Source organism: Archocentrus centrarchus, chromosome 19, assembly GCF_007364275.1.
Source record: "Archocentrus centrarchus isolate MPI-CPG fArcCen1 chromosome 19, fArcCen1, whole genome shotgun sequence".
In the NCBI taxonomy this organism is placed as follows: domain Eukaryota; kingdom Metazoa; phylum Chordata; class Actinopteri; order Cichliformes; family Cichlidae; genus Archocentrus; species Archocentrus centrarchus.
The window spans coordinates 582,477-602,145 of record NC_044364.1 but is presented as its reverse complement, the minus strand read 5'-3'; the positions used below and the strand labels follow the sequence as shown (position 1 = coordinate 602,145).

The following is a 19,669-nucleotide window of genomic DNA, read 5'->3' as shown; positions in this document are numbered from 1 at the left end:
TGAGATATTTTGTTTTCATTGTGATGATCCATCAGCTGTTTGCTGAAGGGTGGCTGTCAGGAAGTTACAGTATGTCAAACATCAGCAGATTTCAGTCAGCTGATTTCTGCTTTCTAACCTTCTTAAATCCATAATCGTAACTACGGTGACCGTGACGGGGCAAACACGTCCTAGTCGAACAAGAAAGATCAAAAACATTAAATTCAGACCGAACTCCATAACAGCTGCAGCTGCTTGTGTACAAAAACATTGTTCTACACACTATATTTCAACATATTTGAATAATATCAACACTTAGCAATAAGTGTTGTTGTTGTTTAGTCGGCTTGTTGTCGGCTCTCTGGAGGGCTGCATGCCTAATCTGCTGACATAAGTAACTGTGACAATATCGGGAATAAATAAGCATGTTTTCATGCGTCAGAGCCCTGACTTCAGTTCAGGAGATGAGGCCTGAGGTGAGGAGGAAGAGGATGACAAAACAAGTCATATCTTAAGTCTAAAGGGGCAGGCATGAATTTAAATGTCCCTCCACAGCAGGCTGACACCACCAGCTTCTCCTCTGCCTTTGTGGCTGGTTTCTAGTCACATATGTAAAACTTAATTAGGCATGAGAGAGATTTCAAATAGGCTGAATTCAAATAGGGTGGTTTCCACAAACCGGCGCACACACCTGTGAATTTTTAATGGATTAATTATAAGTTATGGGTACACATGGCATCTGCAAGGTAAGTATACCACACTCAAGCTCAGTAACATTAGATTTCTAATATGACACACTGTCTGTGCCACAGCTGGGCACTCAGTCTCTATGACCAGCCATACAGCATGTAGTTAACACACGTGTCAGCTAACTATTACACTATTAAACCAGCTCTTCCCTCTCATGATTCGGAGAGGTGAGTGGGCTCGATATTAAAGTTAATGACTGAGGTGATGTTAGCGGTTTGAACGTTTTAGTTACCTGCACACAATAGTTAGCATCCATTTCTTTGGATTCAGACAGATTTATGTATTCAAGGGTCCCCTGCACTCACACAGATTTGCTTTTCTTTCTCTCTGCAGATTATGACTTGTTAGTGTTAGAGATATTGTGAAAAGGTGAGTTTGCACCATTAGTATTTTAAGGATGTTCAGAAATTATACCTGTCATAGCCGTGGTATTTCTGTGAAACCCCTAAATGGTTAGCTATATATATCACAAAGGGCTACACAAAAATGAGACACATTACCAGTGAGCATGCTGTATAGCAGGTCACACTGCTTTTACTGTCGCATCATCTTCTGTTTCACAATGTGAGACTTTGCAGGGACCGTTTATAAGGCTAATGTTAATGTAAAGTTAATGCAGTCCTCATTACAGAGTTTACGTTCTTTCCTCAGTGTTCCCTCCATGTGATCCTCCACTGTTAGTTATTCTGTAAAGTTCTTATCGCTGCATCTCCCTCTTTCAATTACTGTTTCTCACTTCCTGTTTTATTTTGGTAGTCACTTGTCTTGTGTTTAGTTTTGCTTCCTTTGTATCACTGCTTTGAATAGTTTTAGCTGTGCTTCGTGACGTCCGTGTCCACTTCCTGTAGTTCCCATGTGTGTATTTATAGCAGTGTTGTGTGATTCTGCACGTTTTGTGATCAATCCAATACCAAGAAAATACAGAGGCAGCACTGACAACAGCAAAACCACTAATTTATGTAGAGAGCAATGTGTCAGGATTAGTGGTAAACTTGGTTCTTAATGGACTCAGGACTTGAGCCCCCCCCAAAAAAACAAAAAACAAAAAAACAAAACAAAACATATGATTAATTAGGTTACACATTTATAGTTTGCTGTTGTTTTGATTACAAGGAGATATGCTACATTATCAGTATATACCACTACTACTGCCTTAGAGATGCTGATTCTCTACAAAGACATAAAAGTTTATGACGTAAAAATTTCAGACCTTTCAAAGTTTCTCATCTTAGCATCCAAAAACAGTCTCAAGTTACCACAACAGAAATATGCTGAAATTAGTCACTGAAAATGTCCTCAAACACAAAGATTCAATACACACAAAACTCATTTTGTGGCTGATGTCTTTCCTCTGCATCCATGCTAGTTCCATGCTAGACCAATGCTGTGGTCATCCTCAGCAAGACTCTGGTCATGTGACTGTTACACTCTGCATCAACTTTACATAAAGGTGTACAGCAACTTATTGACTTATTATTGACTTAAATCAATGACTGGAGTGAAGACAGTGAGCCGGCTCAGCTGCTGAGTCACCTGAGTCGGCGTTGTTTCCGGTGGGTCCGATACTCTGCTATCCCCTCTCATTCACTCACCTTTTGTACTTAGCAGCAGCAGCTAGTCAGAGGACACGTATGAGCCCGGTTAATGGAGACCCCGGATTCATGAGTCATAATTCACTAGGAAGATTCGATTCATTAACCCGAGTGATTCAGAAACCCACTAGCATTAGTCCTTATTTATGAGTTGTTAATTCTAAATATATTTTAATTACCACTAAATTACTGTAAATTACTTTTACCAAAATTTCTTAACACAGTAAAACACAACTTTCAGCTTTTCATATAATCTGAAACTGAGTTTTTGGAGACCTGAAATGTAAATGCGGCTGTTTTTTAAAGCACTTTGGGTCGACTCCTGCTGTGTCACATAAGTTGCCTTTATAAATAAAAAGTATTGGGATATGAACTTGTTACCACCAATACTGGCCTGTATTTCGTGGAGCTGTGAGCATAACTCCCACTAAAGGACCAGCAGTGTTTGTTCTGTTCCTCCTCACACAAAGAAGCAGGCTTTGGTCCTGCAGCTCAGTTGATGCCTTTCTACACTTTTGTCCTTGTGTAACACAGCGAATCTGAGCTGTACCTGCTGTCTACTGCACCTGGATAAATAGTAACTAGTAACAGTACTTGCAACCATTTCAGATATTCATAGTAACATTGTAACATTTCTGATGCGATGAAGATGGTTGCAATGGGAAATATTACCATCTTAACCAAAGTAATTCTAGTCTCTTTACTTGGCAGCCATCTTAGCAATGCCTCTAGGAGGGGATGTAGGGAATTATTTTTTATGTCCCAGATGGAGACAACCACTGCGACTAGTGATCAAGAAGTCAACAAGTCATTAGCAGTGTGCATACCTGGATAATTCCCAGGTGAGGACTGTGAAGACACATTTACAATAAATACATTTCCATCCATCCATCCATCGTCACTTATCCAAGTCTGGCTGGGGCAGCAGTGTAAGCAGAGATGCTTCTGGTGGGACACTATGAGATAAAATCTCAAACCAACTGAGAGACATAATCTCTCCAACATGTCCTGGATCTGCCCCAGGGTCTCCTCCCAGTTGGATATGCCCAAACCATCTCACCTAGGAGGCATCTTTGTCAGATGCCTGAGTGACTTCAGCTGACTTTCAATGTAAAGAACCAGCAGCTCTACGCTGAGCTCCTCAGCATGTCTCTAAGGGAGAGCTCAGACACTGGTGCCTGTAACTGCAATCTCAGTCTTTGTGTAACGATCCACAGCTTGTGGCCATAAGTGAGGGTAGAAACACAGTCTGACCAACATTTAATTCTCATGGTTGTTCATTTAGCTGTATTTTAGTTTAACATTTCCATTAAATAGTTACATTTAAAAAGGAAACAGAGCTAATTAAACAAAGCTATAGGATTTAAATGGTCCCCGTTGTTCCTGAATTCATCTCAGATTTCATAACATGAAAAACTTGAGCAGATGTTATCAGATGCTGGAAGTGAAGCTGCTAATAGAGAATCAACTTCAACAAGCAAATCATCTGAAGCTCAAAATGTATTAAGAAAAATGCAGAAATATATGGAAAAAAAATCATCCTAGGCTCATGTGATCAACATGGGAATCAAGGATTGGGTGGGTGTCAGAAGTGTAGCTTTAGTCACTTTGTAACCACGGGCTGGGATGACAATAAGCACTCCTGCCGTCCCACAGCTGAAACTGCTGTGAAGCCCAGCTGTGCAAATGCAACAGTGCAGCAACTTGTTAGCTCACATGCCCAGCTTGGCTTTGGATTGGCTGTTTGCTGGCAGTGGTGGGGCCATAAGTCATTTTAATCACTTCAGAACCAACCACAGATTTCTACTGAAGATTCTGATTAAATATTGAGTGTTAACATTTTCTAGTTCAGCTGAGACAAAAAAAAACACCTTGAAAAGCTGTTATCATTTCATGACACATAAAAAGTAATTATTAATTAGATCAGACAGATAATTGTACTTATGTTTGCCTAATAAACTCTTACACTGGTGTATTCACTAATATTTGCACTGACAAGTGATTTTAATACAGACAAGTTATTTATATGGACCACATGATCACATGATCATGTAAGCTCTTCACCTTACAATAAAGGCAGCTGTTGTGATTGGCACTATATAAATAAAACTGAATTCAACTGAACAAGATAATAAAACAAATACTACTATTACTACTACTAATACTACTACCACTGCTGCTGCTACTACTAACAATAATAATAAAAATCCCTCTTTAGACTCTAACAGGCCCAGGGATGAACATTTAAAATGGTATACATACATAAAAATGGTATACATACTGTGGTTCATATTCATTCCACATGTGTGTATCAAAACAAATAAATGTAACTTTTTAAATTTAAGACTTTAATAAATTTAATAAAGAAGAATATACAAGTCACTAACATGGAAATGAATAAAATTACTGTAATTTGGACAGTGTGTGAGTGTAAGTTCAGTAAATATTTTTAGGAGTGTCCATGTGACCTTGCTTCAATCTTACACTGACCAAAAAATAAAAGAGGAGTTTTCCTGTGTGATGGATCAAGTGGATTCCAACCCTCCACAGTGGACTGAAAGCACTCAGAGCAGCGGCTGCCTGCAGGAAGATTGATTTATATCGACACTGATATTGAAGATTGATTTATATCGACACAGAGGTGGAGGTTGTGTCTAGCTCCAGGTTCCTGGGAGTGCAGCTGGATGATAAGCTGGACTGGTCCAGCCACAGTGTACAAGAAGTGGCAAAGCAGACTACATTTCCTGAGAAGGTTCAATTCCATCAACATCTGCAGACCTCTCCTGCTCACCTTCTAGCAGACGGTGGTGGCGAGCGCACTGCTCTTTGGTGCGATGGGGGAGGGGGCTCGCTCTAGAGACGGGAATGGAGTGGATACACTCATAAAGAGGGCGAGCTCCACCATCGGGCCTGAACTGGACTCTGTTCAGCAGGTGGGTGGGGTGAGGATGCTGAGGAAACCGAAGAACATACTGAACAACAGCTCACACCCACTGCACGAGCCGGAGGAGCTTCAGGAACGCAGCTTCAGCCACAGACTGACACCACCAGGAATTCCTTCCTGCCAGCAGCAATCAACCACTAACCTTAATGCACAGCTGTATATGGAATTTATATTTGTTATAAACAAACAAGACTTTTGGGACAATGTTCTGTGTAAGACCAAAGTGGAATCTGACCATAACGCACAGGCAAAAACCAAACATGTATGAACAACTGTCAAGCACGGTGGTGGTGGTGGATTTGGGCTCCCTTTCCAGCCACAGACACCTCACAGTCATCGAGTCGGGTGTAGAGTCAGACTGAACACCATCTGTGTGATCGCTTGGCTGAAAGTGGGTCATGCAAAAGGACAGTGGACCTAATTTACTAACAGTGCGTATGAACATTTCATGCACAAATCCACGATATATCAATATTTCCATACCTGAATGAAAGGAATGTAGAAGTCTGACCGTGGAACACTGACAGCCTGGCTGCCTTACCAAGTCAAACTCTTTAAAATTTATGCTGCTACTGCTACTAATAGCAATTATAATTATTTATAATTTACTAAAAGCCACAAAATGTTCAGAATCACAATAAAAAAAAAGAAATGCATGTAAAGAAAAGAAAATAATAAACGGAAATGTGCTTTAACCTTTTTTAATTTAAATGTACTCCATTTCCCTGACCTCATCTTGTTGTTCTTATCATTAAAAATGTGCTCTATCATTTCTGGCTGGCGTCACGTTACAGTATAATTTCCTGGCACTATCCCACGGATGCGGGAAAAGCTGGATTTATTTTCTTTGCAGTGAATTTCTCATCTTGAGCTGACAGATCACGCGGTCGTTCTCCTCCACCTGTTCATCTTTTTCATTTCAGCTTTGATTCCAGACATTTTTTTTACTTGCGCCACAGTGAGTGTCTCAGGGAAAATGATATTCAGCACTCCCATTATTTCAGCGTTGCTCTTAATTGATCTATTTACAGTCGTAAATAAATAAATAACATTTATTTACAGTCGTCACTGTTCAAAAGCACTTCAGAAAGCTGTGCCTCTACTGGCTTCCTCCTATTATTCAATTATCTACAGTCAGACTTTCTCTTTATTTCTTGCCTTACAGGTGCAGACGTCTCTCCTACAACACTGACACAAACATGTTTCCTTATATAGAGAAATGGGGGTGTGGCAGCATGCAGATAGTATGCAAATTATATGTAAATTGCACAAGGCTGTTGGTGCCGAATGACTCTGATTTACTAACATGCACAGTGGTGAGAATAAAAATGGGCCAGTATGCACATGTCATAAATCCAATGGTAATTTTATGTGCAAACTTATTTTTTGCTCAGAGTAAGAATGTTTCCATACAAATGATCAGTGATAAATGATCTCAAGCACACCAACAAATCTACAACAGCATGGCTGAAAAAGAAAAGAATTAAGGTGTTGTAACATGTTGTAACGTGTTGTAACCTGTTGTAACGTGTTGTAACGTGTTGTAATGTATTGTAACGTGTTGTAACGTGTTGTAACGTGTTGTAACATGTTGCAACGTGTTGTAACGTGTTGTAACGTGTTGTAATGTATTGTAACGTGTTGTAACGTGTTGTAACGTGTTGTAACATGTTGTAACGTGTTGCAACGTGTTGTAACGTGTTGTAACGTGTTGTAATGTGTTGTAACCTGTTGTAACGTGTTGCAATGTGTTGTAATGTATTGTAACGTGTTGTAACGTGTTGTAACGTGTTGTAACGTGTTGTAACGTGTTGTAACGTGTTGTAACATGTTGTAACCTGTTGCAACGTGTTGTAACGTGTTGTAACGTGTTGTAACATGGTGTAACCTGTTGTAACGTGTTGTAACATGTTGTAACATGTTGTAACGTGTTGTAACGTGTTGTAATGTATTGTAACGTGTTGTAACATGTTGTAACGTGTTGTAACGTGTTGTAACGTGTTGTAACGGCCCAGTCAGAGTCCAGACCTCAACCTGATTGAAATGCTGTGATGGGACTTTATGAAAGCTGTGCAGAAATGAAAGCTCACACACTTCAATGAACTGAAACAATGCTGAGAAGAAGAGTGGGACAAATTTCCGCACAACTATTGAGAGATATGACATCAAATAGAAAATGATTGTTGCAGGCATTACTGCTAACAGTGACACATGGGGTGTCCTAAGTTTTTCCCACTTCTTCTGCATTTTTGTTGAATGAATAATGACATGGTGTATTCTGAGTTTGTATTTAAATAATTTTAGAGCGCAGAGACCTTTTTAATGTCCTGACGTGTGAAACTGTAGACCTTTATTTACCTTCCCAAATGTCCCAGAAGTCTCAGAGTACTGATGTTTCCCTCGGCTGTCCAATGTGGCAATAAGCACTCTGTCTGCCAGTTCTGCATGTTATCTTTGTACTGTACATATCAAAGCCAGTTACATCCCAACAGGAAAAGCTTTTTGTCTGCTCTGACATAAATAATGTGCAGCACATGATGATTCATGTATAGACAAAAGAGAAGTGAGACACTGAAGTTTAGCTGCATCCACGCACTTATTATCAAATAACTACTGTTGCTGTTGGTATTTGCTGTTGTGAAAGGTGAAAGTTTGTCTTTTAAATGATGTGCAGTATGATTCAGAATGGATTGATGCCACTTGTTAAAGGAGGTCACAGCGGTTTGTATAATTTCTCAGAAAGGCTTGAATTTAATGCTGTGAAACACGAGTGCATCCTATAATAACACTCAGGCTTTAATGCAATAACCATGTAGCAAAATGAATTAAACAAGACATAATGGCATGAGTCCACATGATCCCATTAAAAATAGTCTAATTCCATGAGTATATTTATGAGGCCCATCTTCTATTTCCTCCTTCCAACTGGAATTCTTGGATTCTTCAATAACTTCACTAAAACTCAAGAGACTCTCACAGGTCATCAAAAAGTCACAAGCCTTAATCTCCTGATTAAAATGAATTTCCCAGTATTGTTATTATTGTTAGTATTGTTATTGTTGTTCCTCAGTACTCACTCAAGTGTTTTGACTTTGTCTGGTACACATTCAGGATTCACAACACTTTAACAGTTCAGTGTACTGAGGAGCTCCTGTATTTGAATGAGATCTATACAAGAGGAAAAAGAATCAGCATACATGCAATTATTAACTGTGTGTATGCTTGGGTGTGCATGTGTTTGCAGGTGTGTGTGTAAGAGTATGTGGGTGGTGCTGATGTATGCTGGCTGTCATTGGCTGGCTGGTATTCCAGTACCTGGGGGTTAATTTATGCATGCAGCTTTGCTCCCCTGAAGCTGCTTTTCAGTTTAATCTGAAAATGAAACACCTTGCTCTTTTAACAAGTGCTAAAATATTCCAAATATTATGTGTCCACCAGGCCTGCCTCTGTTTTTACACACTCACAGAGAATGCTCAGGAATATTATTACCTGCTATGTTATGTTTCTATGTATCTCTATCCATTTCTCTCTTATGAAAAAAAAGAAAGTAAACCCTCTTTAGTCCGAAGGTTATACAGGATACAATAAAAAAAAAAATCATCTGGTCTTTACAAAATTCTGAAATTATTTAAATACAACCTGAGATGAACAACACCACTTTACGTATTACACATTATTTATTCAACAAAATAAGCCAAAATGCACAAATAGAGTGTAAAAAAAATGTCCAACTACTGATTGAGTAGCTTCAGAACCACCTTTAGCAGCAACAGTCCTTCTCTGTGGGATCGTATCACCTTCTCTTGTTGTTGTGGAGGAATTTCGGCCCACTTTATGTACATTCAGGTGTTAACAAATATCTGAATGCTCCAGGCCAGCCAACTTTTGTAGAGGCGGTCACACCTGCTGATGATCAATTAATCAGGTGCATTTGATTAGAGCACCTGGTTACTAATTTCCCTCTAAATGGAAACAATGTATGTAGGTTTTCACACACTTTTGCATTTTGGCTCAGTTTTTGGTAAATAAATATTAACAGTGTGATATGTTGTGCTGCTGTTCTGTTGTGTATCCTTTTTATGTCTGTGTGCTGGTGTGGGTTGCCTGATCCTGTATTTGGTGTTTGCAGCTTTGCATTATTGTTCTTGTAGTAGAGTCCTTGGTTTAACTCTCACTCGGCCATTTGGTTAGTTTCCACTTGTGGCGTGTTAAGCTTTCATCCCCATATTAGGAGTTCCTGTTCTGTTGCTTCCTGTTTTATTTTGTTAGTCCCCGGTCTCATCTGTTTTTATTATGTCCTGATAAACTTTATAATAATAAACTTTCCTCAGTCTTGTTTTGTTCCTGACTTTTGGACTCTGTTTCTTTTGGATGATTTCCACAGACTATCATTAAATGTATGCTTTGAGCCTAAGTCTGTATTTGGGTCCACATCCACACTCATCATCATGACAAACGGATAAATATAAAATTAATGAGAAAGATGAAACTGAATCAGGACTTTAACCTTAACCATCCTGCTGCCTTTTCACATTTCAGCTTAGTGAGGATGCAGGATTAAATGGACTGGTACTGATGTCGCACCTTTCTACTCAAGTCTCATTCACCCAGTCACACACACATTTAAATAGCGCTTTCTTATCTATACCGAAGCACTTTTATGTAACATTCACACTTTGATAGATGCATCGGGGGGTGGGGGGGTGGTATGTTACCCAAATATTCTTTAACACATGGACTGTAGGAGCCAGGGATCAATCCACTGAGCTTTGATTGGCAGACGACCTGCTCTACCAACTGAGCCACAGCAGCTCCAGATTACTCGTATTAATACGCTAAATTTTCATTGTGTCAAAATTTGGTAACGTTTCAGTCAGGAATTTTGAGAAACTATTCCTGGCCTAGTGTGAGATCTCTCACATATCTATTTGTATTTGTTGTTATATTGTATGGGTGCTCCAATAACAAGTAATCAAGTTAGTGTAGTGACTGAGTAATGAGTCACCTCCTAACAGTGACCATGAAGTTTTTATGTAACAATAAGGACGATCTTTGTTCTTCATGTTCTTTCTTGAAGCTTTTGTTTCCTGTTTTTCCATCACTTCCTTTTTCCGTACAATCGTTTTTCCCTGTTTCAGATTTTTGTTATCAGTTCCTCCTCCCTGTTCTTTAAGCTCATTGTGTTCTGTCATGTTTCTCTATTTATTTGATAATGTTATTTATTGAATTTTTCTGCTATGGCTCGTGGGATGCAGTAAGGTTAACCTGAACTACAGCAAAGAGACAGACACATGAAACTGTCAGGAAACGTGGAAGAGAAAAAACCTCGCTGAGGTTGGACACATAAAAGGGTGAATTAAAGTACTAATGCACCCCCCCCCCCCCCCCCCCCACACACACACACACACACAAACCCAACCCCCACTCCTCTCACAGGAAGCAATTTCAGAGGAAGGTTCTGCTTTAAAAAGTTTGAATATTCCTCTTTGTTCACATTTCAAGGATGTGCACAGCCACTGCTCAATCTGCAGATCAGGCGAGGGAGCCGGCGAGCGGGAATCTTTCTGCATTTTCGATTATGAAACATCTTATCGGACCTTGAAATCACAACTGTAGCTCTGAGGAAGGCTGTGGTGGGGGTGGTGAAGGATGAGGATGATGCTGTCTAGTTGCCATTTACTCAGAAATAGTTGTGAGAACATGACAAAAGGGAATGAGATGAAAAACAGAAACATCTCCTGGCCTTGTTTTCTCTCTTATGTTCCTGCTTGCATACAGTACAGTTATAAGTCTATCTGAGAAGTGCCGCCAGGTATTAAGCTGAAAAAACATTTAAGAAAGTTAAAATAAAATTCATGCAGAAACTGAAAGACTGCATTGCTCTCACATAAACATTGCATTGGTCAGCAAAACTCTATTCCAGAGTTATGGAACTCTCTGAGTAACATTTTAAAAACTGTATTAAACTCAAAATGTTTTATGTGACTGCATGAATACAAATTCAGATTTTCCTTAAGCCATAAAAACATTGTAAAGAAAATGAGTGGTTGAGGTGTGGCCCACCAACATTTCAGTTACCACACACTCTCTACACTCGGTCTATTTATACACCGTCAGCTGGAAATGAAGGAAAAAAGACAAACTAAATAACCCTCCCATAATGATGTAAAATTAATGTAAAATGATTATTTGTTTAAGAAGTGCAGTGAAAACTGAAAATAAAAAAAATGAGACTTCACCACTGAAATCCGAGTTATGACTGGTTTCAGCTGTAAAATAAAATAAAAATAAAAAGTTATTTTATTTATTTGTAGTAGTAGACCTTCACAGATTTCACAGGATCTCAACATAGTGTGGAAACATGTTCAATTCAATTCAATTCAATTCAATTCAATTCAATTATATTTATATAGTGCCGATCACAACAACAGTCGCCTCAAGGCACTTTGCATTGTAGGTAAAAACTCTGCAATAATAATAGAGAAAACCCAACAGTCAAAACAACCCCCTATGAGCAGCACTTGGTGACAGTGGGAAGGAAAAACTGTTAAATATAGAAAATGAAAGTTTAATTTTAATTTTATTATTTATTTTTATTGTTGGTTGTTCATCTCCAGGAAAACTGCTTAATACTCGGTAGAGTGTGCTAAAGGTTGGGTGGTCATTCATGTACAAATGGAGACATCAATGTTGTGTCTACACATGAACAATTTAGCAAAAAACCTATTTAAAAGTTTTAATGCTCTCAATGAAAAGATGGCTGCTGGGAAGTGATTCGGGAAACAGAAAAAAGGCCGTATGACAAAAACTGGCCGAAAATCAGTGGCAACAGTTTTATGGAGCGATGAGTATGGAGGGGGTCAGGATAGAGATACAGCAGTAAGTGTCTACAGTCATCTTTACAACACGGTGGAGGCCCAGTCACCTTATGAGGCTACATTTCAGACACTGGTATTGGCAATCTTGTCAATATTGAATTATGAGTGCAGAAAAATACCATCAGACTTTGAGCCACCATGTAATCCTATTCAGAGAGTGTTTGATTGGCAACAGCATCATTTTTCAGCATGACAATAATAACAAGCATATTAGCAGTGCAGTAAAAGCGTACCTGGATAGAAAAACACACTATGAAACACTGTAAGTCATGGACTGGCGTCCTCCGAGCCTCAGCATTATTGAAGCACTGTGGGGTCATCCTGACAGGGAACGTTCTGCTCTATTCTCCCTAAAGATGAACCCACAGTGCTGAAGGCAGCCAACATCTGAAGAACAGGGTATGGTGAAGTATGAAGGTGGTCATACCAAATATTGACTTTCAAACTTGTTAGAATTGTACAAACTCCTTTGTTTGCCTTATATACAACATTACCATGTATGTTTGCACGTTTCAATAAATGGCTGCATGTATTTTCCGCTTTCCTAGCAAAACATAAAGAAACGAGGGGTGGGTTAAGACTTTTGCACAGTACTGTGGTTGCTGCAGGACAGCAATTTAAGTGCAAAATGACAAAAGTGCTCAGAAGCCTTGCTTTGAAATTAGGTACTAATTAACTGGAAGCTTTTGCCAATCTGTCTGAGAGTGCTCAAAAAAGTCACTGAAACTATTTGCAATCAGCTGCCAAACAAATCAGACCAATAAATAAATAAATGTATTGCAATCACCTGGCATCGACCAATTTTTTGTCTACATTAGAGTTAGTACAGTCTACACAATAGCCACAATAATTAAATGTATTCAAATACTTCTAGGTGAAATAGCTAAACAAAAACCAAAGGGCAAAATGGTCACAGGTTCATTTATGGATTTTTTTCTACAACTACAAAAAACAAACAAACAAAAAAACCCAAAATCCATACAGTGAAAACTGCATTATGAAGGTCCCTCATCCTGGGTGGAAATACTGCTGCCAATGTAACCACTCCCCTTTCTTTCTTGCCCGAAGAGGAACGGTGTGACATCACATTTGAGATACTGCAAATCTCTCCAGAGGTTCTCTGCTCTGGTTCGGCACAACTCCTCCAATACAGTGTTCACACAAAGCAAAAAATATTTGTGTGAAATCAGTAAATCAGTTTTACGAGAGAAAAATCAAATCACTGAGTATCAGCAAATGTAACCAGATTATGGCTGACAACGTCGAGGCTAATGAGATGACAGATGGGTTCCTGGAGGATCTTCCACCATTTAATCCTTGGCTCTGCCTTCACTCGCTTCCTCTTTTTGACACCCAAAGACATCCTACAGACTACATCCAGTGTTGTATAGCTACATCCTCCCCTGCCACCACCTCACAGTCTCCTGTGTCTTTCAGATTGTACCTTCTGCATGTACTCCACCTGTGTGCACCTTCCTCAACTCCTATACATCACCCTATGTTCCTCCATCTTCTCGAAGTATGTGTTCATCACAGCCATCCTTTTAGCAAAATTCACAATTATCTGTCCTTTTGCATTTCTTTCCTTAACCCAGTACCTACCCAACACCTCCTCATCACCTTTGTTCCCTTCACTTACATGTCCATTGAGGTCTGCTCCTATTGCCCCTCTCTCCACCTTGAGGACCTCCTTTCTCATCTGACATCCAACCTCTGGGACATGCACTGACAACATTCAACATCACTTTTTGATTCCCAGCTTCAAACTCATGATCCTGTCTAACACTCTCTTCATCTCCACAACTCTACTCACTGCTGTTTCCCTTCCACCTGATCTCCGGCACGTACATCACATATCTGCCTTCCTTCTCTGCTTCATGTCAGTCAGCTCTCTCCCTTCAGCGGTCATAGTCCACAGTCCCTACTCTCACCACCACATGCCTCCCTTTGCTCCTCTTTCACTGCCTCCCAGCATATTTCTCTCCTATCTTCTTCCAATGTCTTTGGTCAAGGGTAGCACAGTTTCCACCGGCAGCTTATTGGCCAGTAACACTGGACTTGGTCATTGTTAACTGATCTGACTGATCTGGTGTGGAATCAAATGTGGATCGTTCTTCATCATCCACATTTGATTTGGCCAAGATTCTACGCTGGATGCTCTTCCTGACTCTACCCTCCCCATTTATCTGGGCTTGGGACAGGCACTAGTTCCTCTTTTCCACTACTACCTACTCAGTGCGGCTCGACTCGACTCTGCACGACTTGGCAAGGTCTTGTTTTGTTTCCATTACAATTGAGTACCACATCAATGTGGGTGGAGTCAATGTAGCAACACAGGCAGTAGCCTCTTGACGACATTTGTATGCGACTCAAAACACAACAGATGAGGATGAGGTAGAGGCAAGCTAACAGTAGCTAATGTATTCAACCAACCCTCCAGGTACTTTTTGTGCCTTCATTTTCTTGCTTTAAAAATGGCGTGGTTGATTCTGGTGAAGGAGTCACTCTCACGACTCAGCTAGTGACCACACTCCCTGGCCAATCAGTGGCATGGTGTTCTTCAACGTCACATTTTCAGATCGCCTCGGATAGCTTGGAATCCCGAGCTAGTCGGTACTATAAAGTACCTGGTACCAGGACCTAATGGAAATGTCCACAAACCGTGCCGAGTTGAGTCGAGCTGCGCTGAGTAGGTACTAATGAAAACGCGGCACTGGAGTACACTGGCTGGTGCACCCCTCCCACCTCCCAACTGGCTGGGTTGTAACAGTCCTTAAATGGGGTATAACAATGACCCAGTATCTGATCGCCTCTTGTAGGAAAAGCAAAGTGTTGATAGTATTTTGGGAGAACTTCATACTGACTGTTAAAGTCACCCAGTATAATAAATACTGCATCTTGGTTAGAGTTCCACTAATGACGTACAGTTTGTCCAGAGCTGATTTGTCAGCTTGTGAGGAGATGTAAACAGACAAAATTTGAATATCAGCTCGCAGACTCTGAAGGAGGATAAATGATTATCATTAATTATAATAAATCTGCCTGTCAAGACTGCAATTATTTTGCTGCCTCACAAATTGGTTATTTGTATAACGGCAGTGACGGAATGCAGTGACGCGAGTGACTCATGATTTTGTTGAACAATCAAAGCGGGGAAAACTAATTGTTTCACTCATAAAAAATTTAAATGCCAGAACGCAAAAGCACACTTTCAAGTGCATGCATGGATCAAGCAAAGTTAAATGCTTAATTTCCACGCTAAGACACAGTTGTGCCTGTTGGAAGCACTGATGCAAATCACTGCAGTCATGCAAGAGGTCATTTCTCATTTGCAGATTTGGAAGTTTTTCTAAATCCACTGAATAAGAGGCTGAACCCCGTCCTGCAACATCAGCAGTTATGGCAAAGATATCATTTATTATAAAGCTTCAGTTGTTAATTTTCATCTTTTTTTTTAAAGTAATATTTGACAAAACAAGTATTTAAGATTAACTTTTAGGGTTTCTATTAATTTTTATAATTTATTTAGATAATTCCATCACAGATTGGAGCCTGTCCCAGATGCCATGGGGTGAGACGTGTGGTAGTCACTGGACAGGCCAGTCAGTCACAGGGTAACACAGAGAGACAGACAACCATTCACACTCACATTCACACCTACAGCCAATTTAGAAACACCAGTTAACCTGGTTCCACCAACGGCATGTCTTTGGACTGTGGGAGGAAGCCGGAGTACCCGGAGAGAACATTTAAACTCCACACAGGAAGGTCCCTGGTGAGATGGTAACAGTGCTAACCACACTTGGAGTGAGGGGAACGTTGATTTGGTTGAAATGATACCATTAAAAAACAATTATATTCAACAACCTACTGCTGACAACATAGCAGCATTATGCGCTACATGTGTGTAATATTAAGGAAGCACATGAACATCATGAGACATCAATGGGGAGCAACATAAAGAAAAATCCAATAAACTTAAACTCCCAATAAAATCTTATCTCAAAAATATTTATCTTAAAAATTTAAAAATATGAATAAAAATATTTATCTCAAGAATAAATGGGAAATAAATTGGACTTCCCAGCAGCAGATGCAGGTAATTTTTTTGGCTGAAAATGGTCCATTATGGTTTTCATTTTGCTGTATGGCCGTGATGCCGCTTCTCTGTTGGAGCCGGAGGAGCTGCTCAGAGATGCTAGCTTGGTTAGATACTCACTAATTAGACCTGAATTAGTCTGTGCTGGGTCTTTCTGGGGCTGCATACGTCTATTGTGTGTGCTAATTACCTCGTGGTCGTGTCCCAGAGTTTTATGTGCAGTGCCGACAGAAACAAAGAATGCTGGGACTTTTCCTCCCTCCTGGCTCCTCCCTCTTTGTGGTCAGTTTGTTTTTTGGCTGCAAACATCATTGTCCCTTGTTTGCATTTTTCCACTTTGTTCATTCCTTCACATCCATGCTGATATCTTCAGCAGGAATTTTCTCCCTCCAGGAATTTGTGAGTCCTTATGTTGATGCTTTGATTATTATTCCTGATTGTTATTCTCTCACTGATGATTTCAAAAACTAGCCAGAAATCAATGGGAGGACTCAGCAGTGGTGACCTTTACCATTTCAAATATTCAGTATTCATCAAAAATGAGGAAATTAAAGTATTTAAAACCAACATACTTTGCTTCAAAATGCAAAGTATGTTAGGTTGAGACAACCCAGTCATGTTACATGAAAGTGCAGTCAAAGTGAATCACAGAGTGAAAATAAACACAAGAACATGTTTTCTTAAATAAAAAAGTCAAACTTAGCCAAAGCACGAACACTGAAATCTAATCGAGTCATACCATCAGTATTCCTTCCCACTCAGCAGCTGTTTGCACATGTACGTTTCCTCCAGTCCAACATCTGCAGTTTCTGTTTGTTTGGTTATAAGCTGGATATCTGTGTTCTGTTTGGAGTTATTGTTCAGTTGGATGATCCAACTGAACAATAACTCCAACTTGGATCAAATTCCTTGCTTCTGTGATTATGCTGTCCCCGTGTTTCCTCTGTTTGCCCGACTCCCTGATGTGTCTGTCTGGTCAAGTGTCTTAGTTCTCAGTCCTGTCTCTGTATTTAGTCATTTCCTGTTTTACTTTGACAGTCTGTATCTTGTGCTCTGTGTTCAGTTTTGCTTTCTTTGTCTTGTTGATGTAATTGTGTTCAGCTGTTTTCCCTGGTGCATCCTATCCCCCTGATTATCTCGTGTGTATTCTCTGCATTTCTTTTTGTTCTCTGTTGTGTCCTTGTCGTTGGCCTCCCCCCTGCTGTGCACCCTTATGTTCATGTGCCAGTGAGTTTAGCGCTTTGTGCTGTTGGCTTCTGCCAGCTCTGTTGATGTTTTGTGCTCCAGCTAATAAAGCTGAAATCTAAGTTTAGCTCCAGCTTTGGGGGCCCTCCGGCCACAGCGGTTACGTGACACTGGCTATAATCAGGCCTGGCTGTGGCTGTGAACCTGAGCTCAGCTTTATAAAAATATGCTTAATTGCAGTCAACTCAAGATTGAACTCTTTATTTAAAAATTACCGTAATAACCCTATGTTGGTTGTGAAGCACAATTTCTCAGCCTTCAGAAACTGTTTGAATTTTTATAATAGGACAAACAGTCGCGTAATAATGGTAATTCAAAGTGCGCTTGATCAGACGTCTCTGCAGTGATATGCTCGGCATTAACCAGCTGTTCATGGCAGGTAAGGGCAGGTCACAGGTGTATCAGCGGTGATGAGGTTAACAAGGGCGAGCAATTACTTTTTCACACAGGACCAGGTGGGTTTGGATGGCTTTTTTCATTAATAATCATCATTTAAAAACTGCATTTTGTATTTACTCCTGTTATATTTGTCTAATATTAAGATTTGTTTGATGATCTGAAACGTGAGTGTGACAAATATGCAAAAAAAAAAAAAAAAAAAGAAAAAAATCGTGTTTTTTTTACAGCTCTGCAGGCGCACATGCATGAATGTCCTGTGGACCGACTATTTTAACTGATAGGGTCTTTCTCTCTGTGTTAGCCCTGTGACAGGCTGGCAACCTGTACAGGTGTACCCTGCCTCTCGCCCTATGTCAGCTGGGATAGGCTCCGGCCCCTTCGTGACCCTGAACAGGATAAGTGGAAGACAATGGATGGATGGATGGATGGGTCGTATTTTGTTGGGAGCACTGATGGAGTTGGTTCTTGTTTTCTTAGAATATCTTCAAACTAGCACATGCAAGTTCTTTGTATTTCATGATCTTGGTTAAATTTAAGCAAAGAACAATATTCTATGACACAACTTGCCCCCCTTCACAGTAAAGCCTATCACTGGGCTTTATTGTAAATTTTTTAATATAGCCTCCTGAGACCCTGCAACCACATACGGGGGTATTACATTTTGGCTTTGCTGCACCTCATACTTCATTCTGCTCAGTAGTGTTTCAGATTTTGTTAAGCCATGTTGACTTTGCTGGGTTATGCTCCAAATAATCCCACTGTCCACATCTGAGGACATTTTTTTTCCCCACAAAAGTATGTAACAACCATGTAACAAAATACAACTTCCTGTTCAAAGAGGAAGCTTAGTTTATATACATATCAGGTCCATCTAATCACAAATATCTAGGAGAAATTAAAAATGCATTGCAAACAGGAGCTCAGGTCTCAGGAGGTTAACTCAATCAGCTATGATGCAACTTTAATTACTGTCACCTCACAGCACTGTGATCAAAAACTTCATGATTTGTCTCTAACCATAGAGATGTGTGTGTAATTCCAACCAACAGCACAAGCACTTCCATTTTCACCTCGTGTATGTCACGGCTCTGCCTGCTGCTGAAAGAGTACAGCATGTCTAATGACCGGTACGCATTAGTGCTGGTGAGAATCTGAATCATCACTTTCTGCCTGTTCCGCTTACTGTAGCTGTATGAGTCAGTTCAGTACTACAAACCTGTACAAACTCAGCTCGGCTTGTTCTGACTGGCTGTGGAGAAACATGCAAGATGAAAATGCTTTCCATCATTATCGTTGTCATTGCGTCCTCCTCTTCAGCACTAGTTTGACAGCACTGACCAGAGAATTTGCAAGACCAGCTGTTTATATAAGGGAACCGACGCCTACTTTTCATATAATGCTAGTCAATGAAATAACTTTGCATTTTCATTTGATAATTTTCTGAGAATTCAGTTACGATTTGCATTACAAAAACATTTCTATTGTTCAGAATAGCTCACACACACCTCTCCAGAGAAGGCCTGTCCGTTGAGTAGGTGTTCAGAGCCCTGGCCGTCCTCACTGCCGAAGTGTAGCCGGATCTCCTCCAGACGGTGGCTGTACGTGATTGGCCCTCCAGAGATGTTAACCAGATGCTCCTTGTCCAGTCGGAGAGAGACGTGACGGCCCGTGTTGTACATTGTCCCTCCCACCTGGAAAAAACAGATGGAGCGCAGCTATTTACATACTAATATCTCCTACACTCTTAACCCAGATATTAATTGTAATTAAACGTTTTAGTAAT

The 19,669-nt window shown here is 40.1% G+C and overlaps 1 protein-coding gene across 1 annotated transcript in view; it reads right to left on the bottom strand.

Annotated features, from left to right (window-relative positions):
- Positions 1-19,669, bottom strand: part of ca10a (carbonic anhydrase Xa) — a 412,177-nt gene that overhangs the window by 36,121 nt on the left and 356,387 nt on the right. Inside the window, exon 4 of the mRNA XM_030754899.1 lies at positions 19,392-19,577. Coding sequence (XP_030610759.1) covers positions 19,392-19,577 — 186 coding nt within the window. The remainder of the gene's footprint in view (positions 1-19,391; positions 19,578-19,669) is intronic.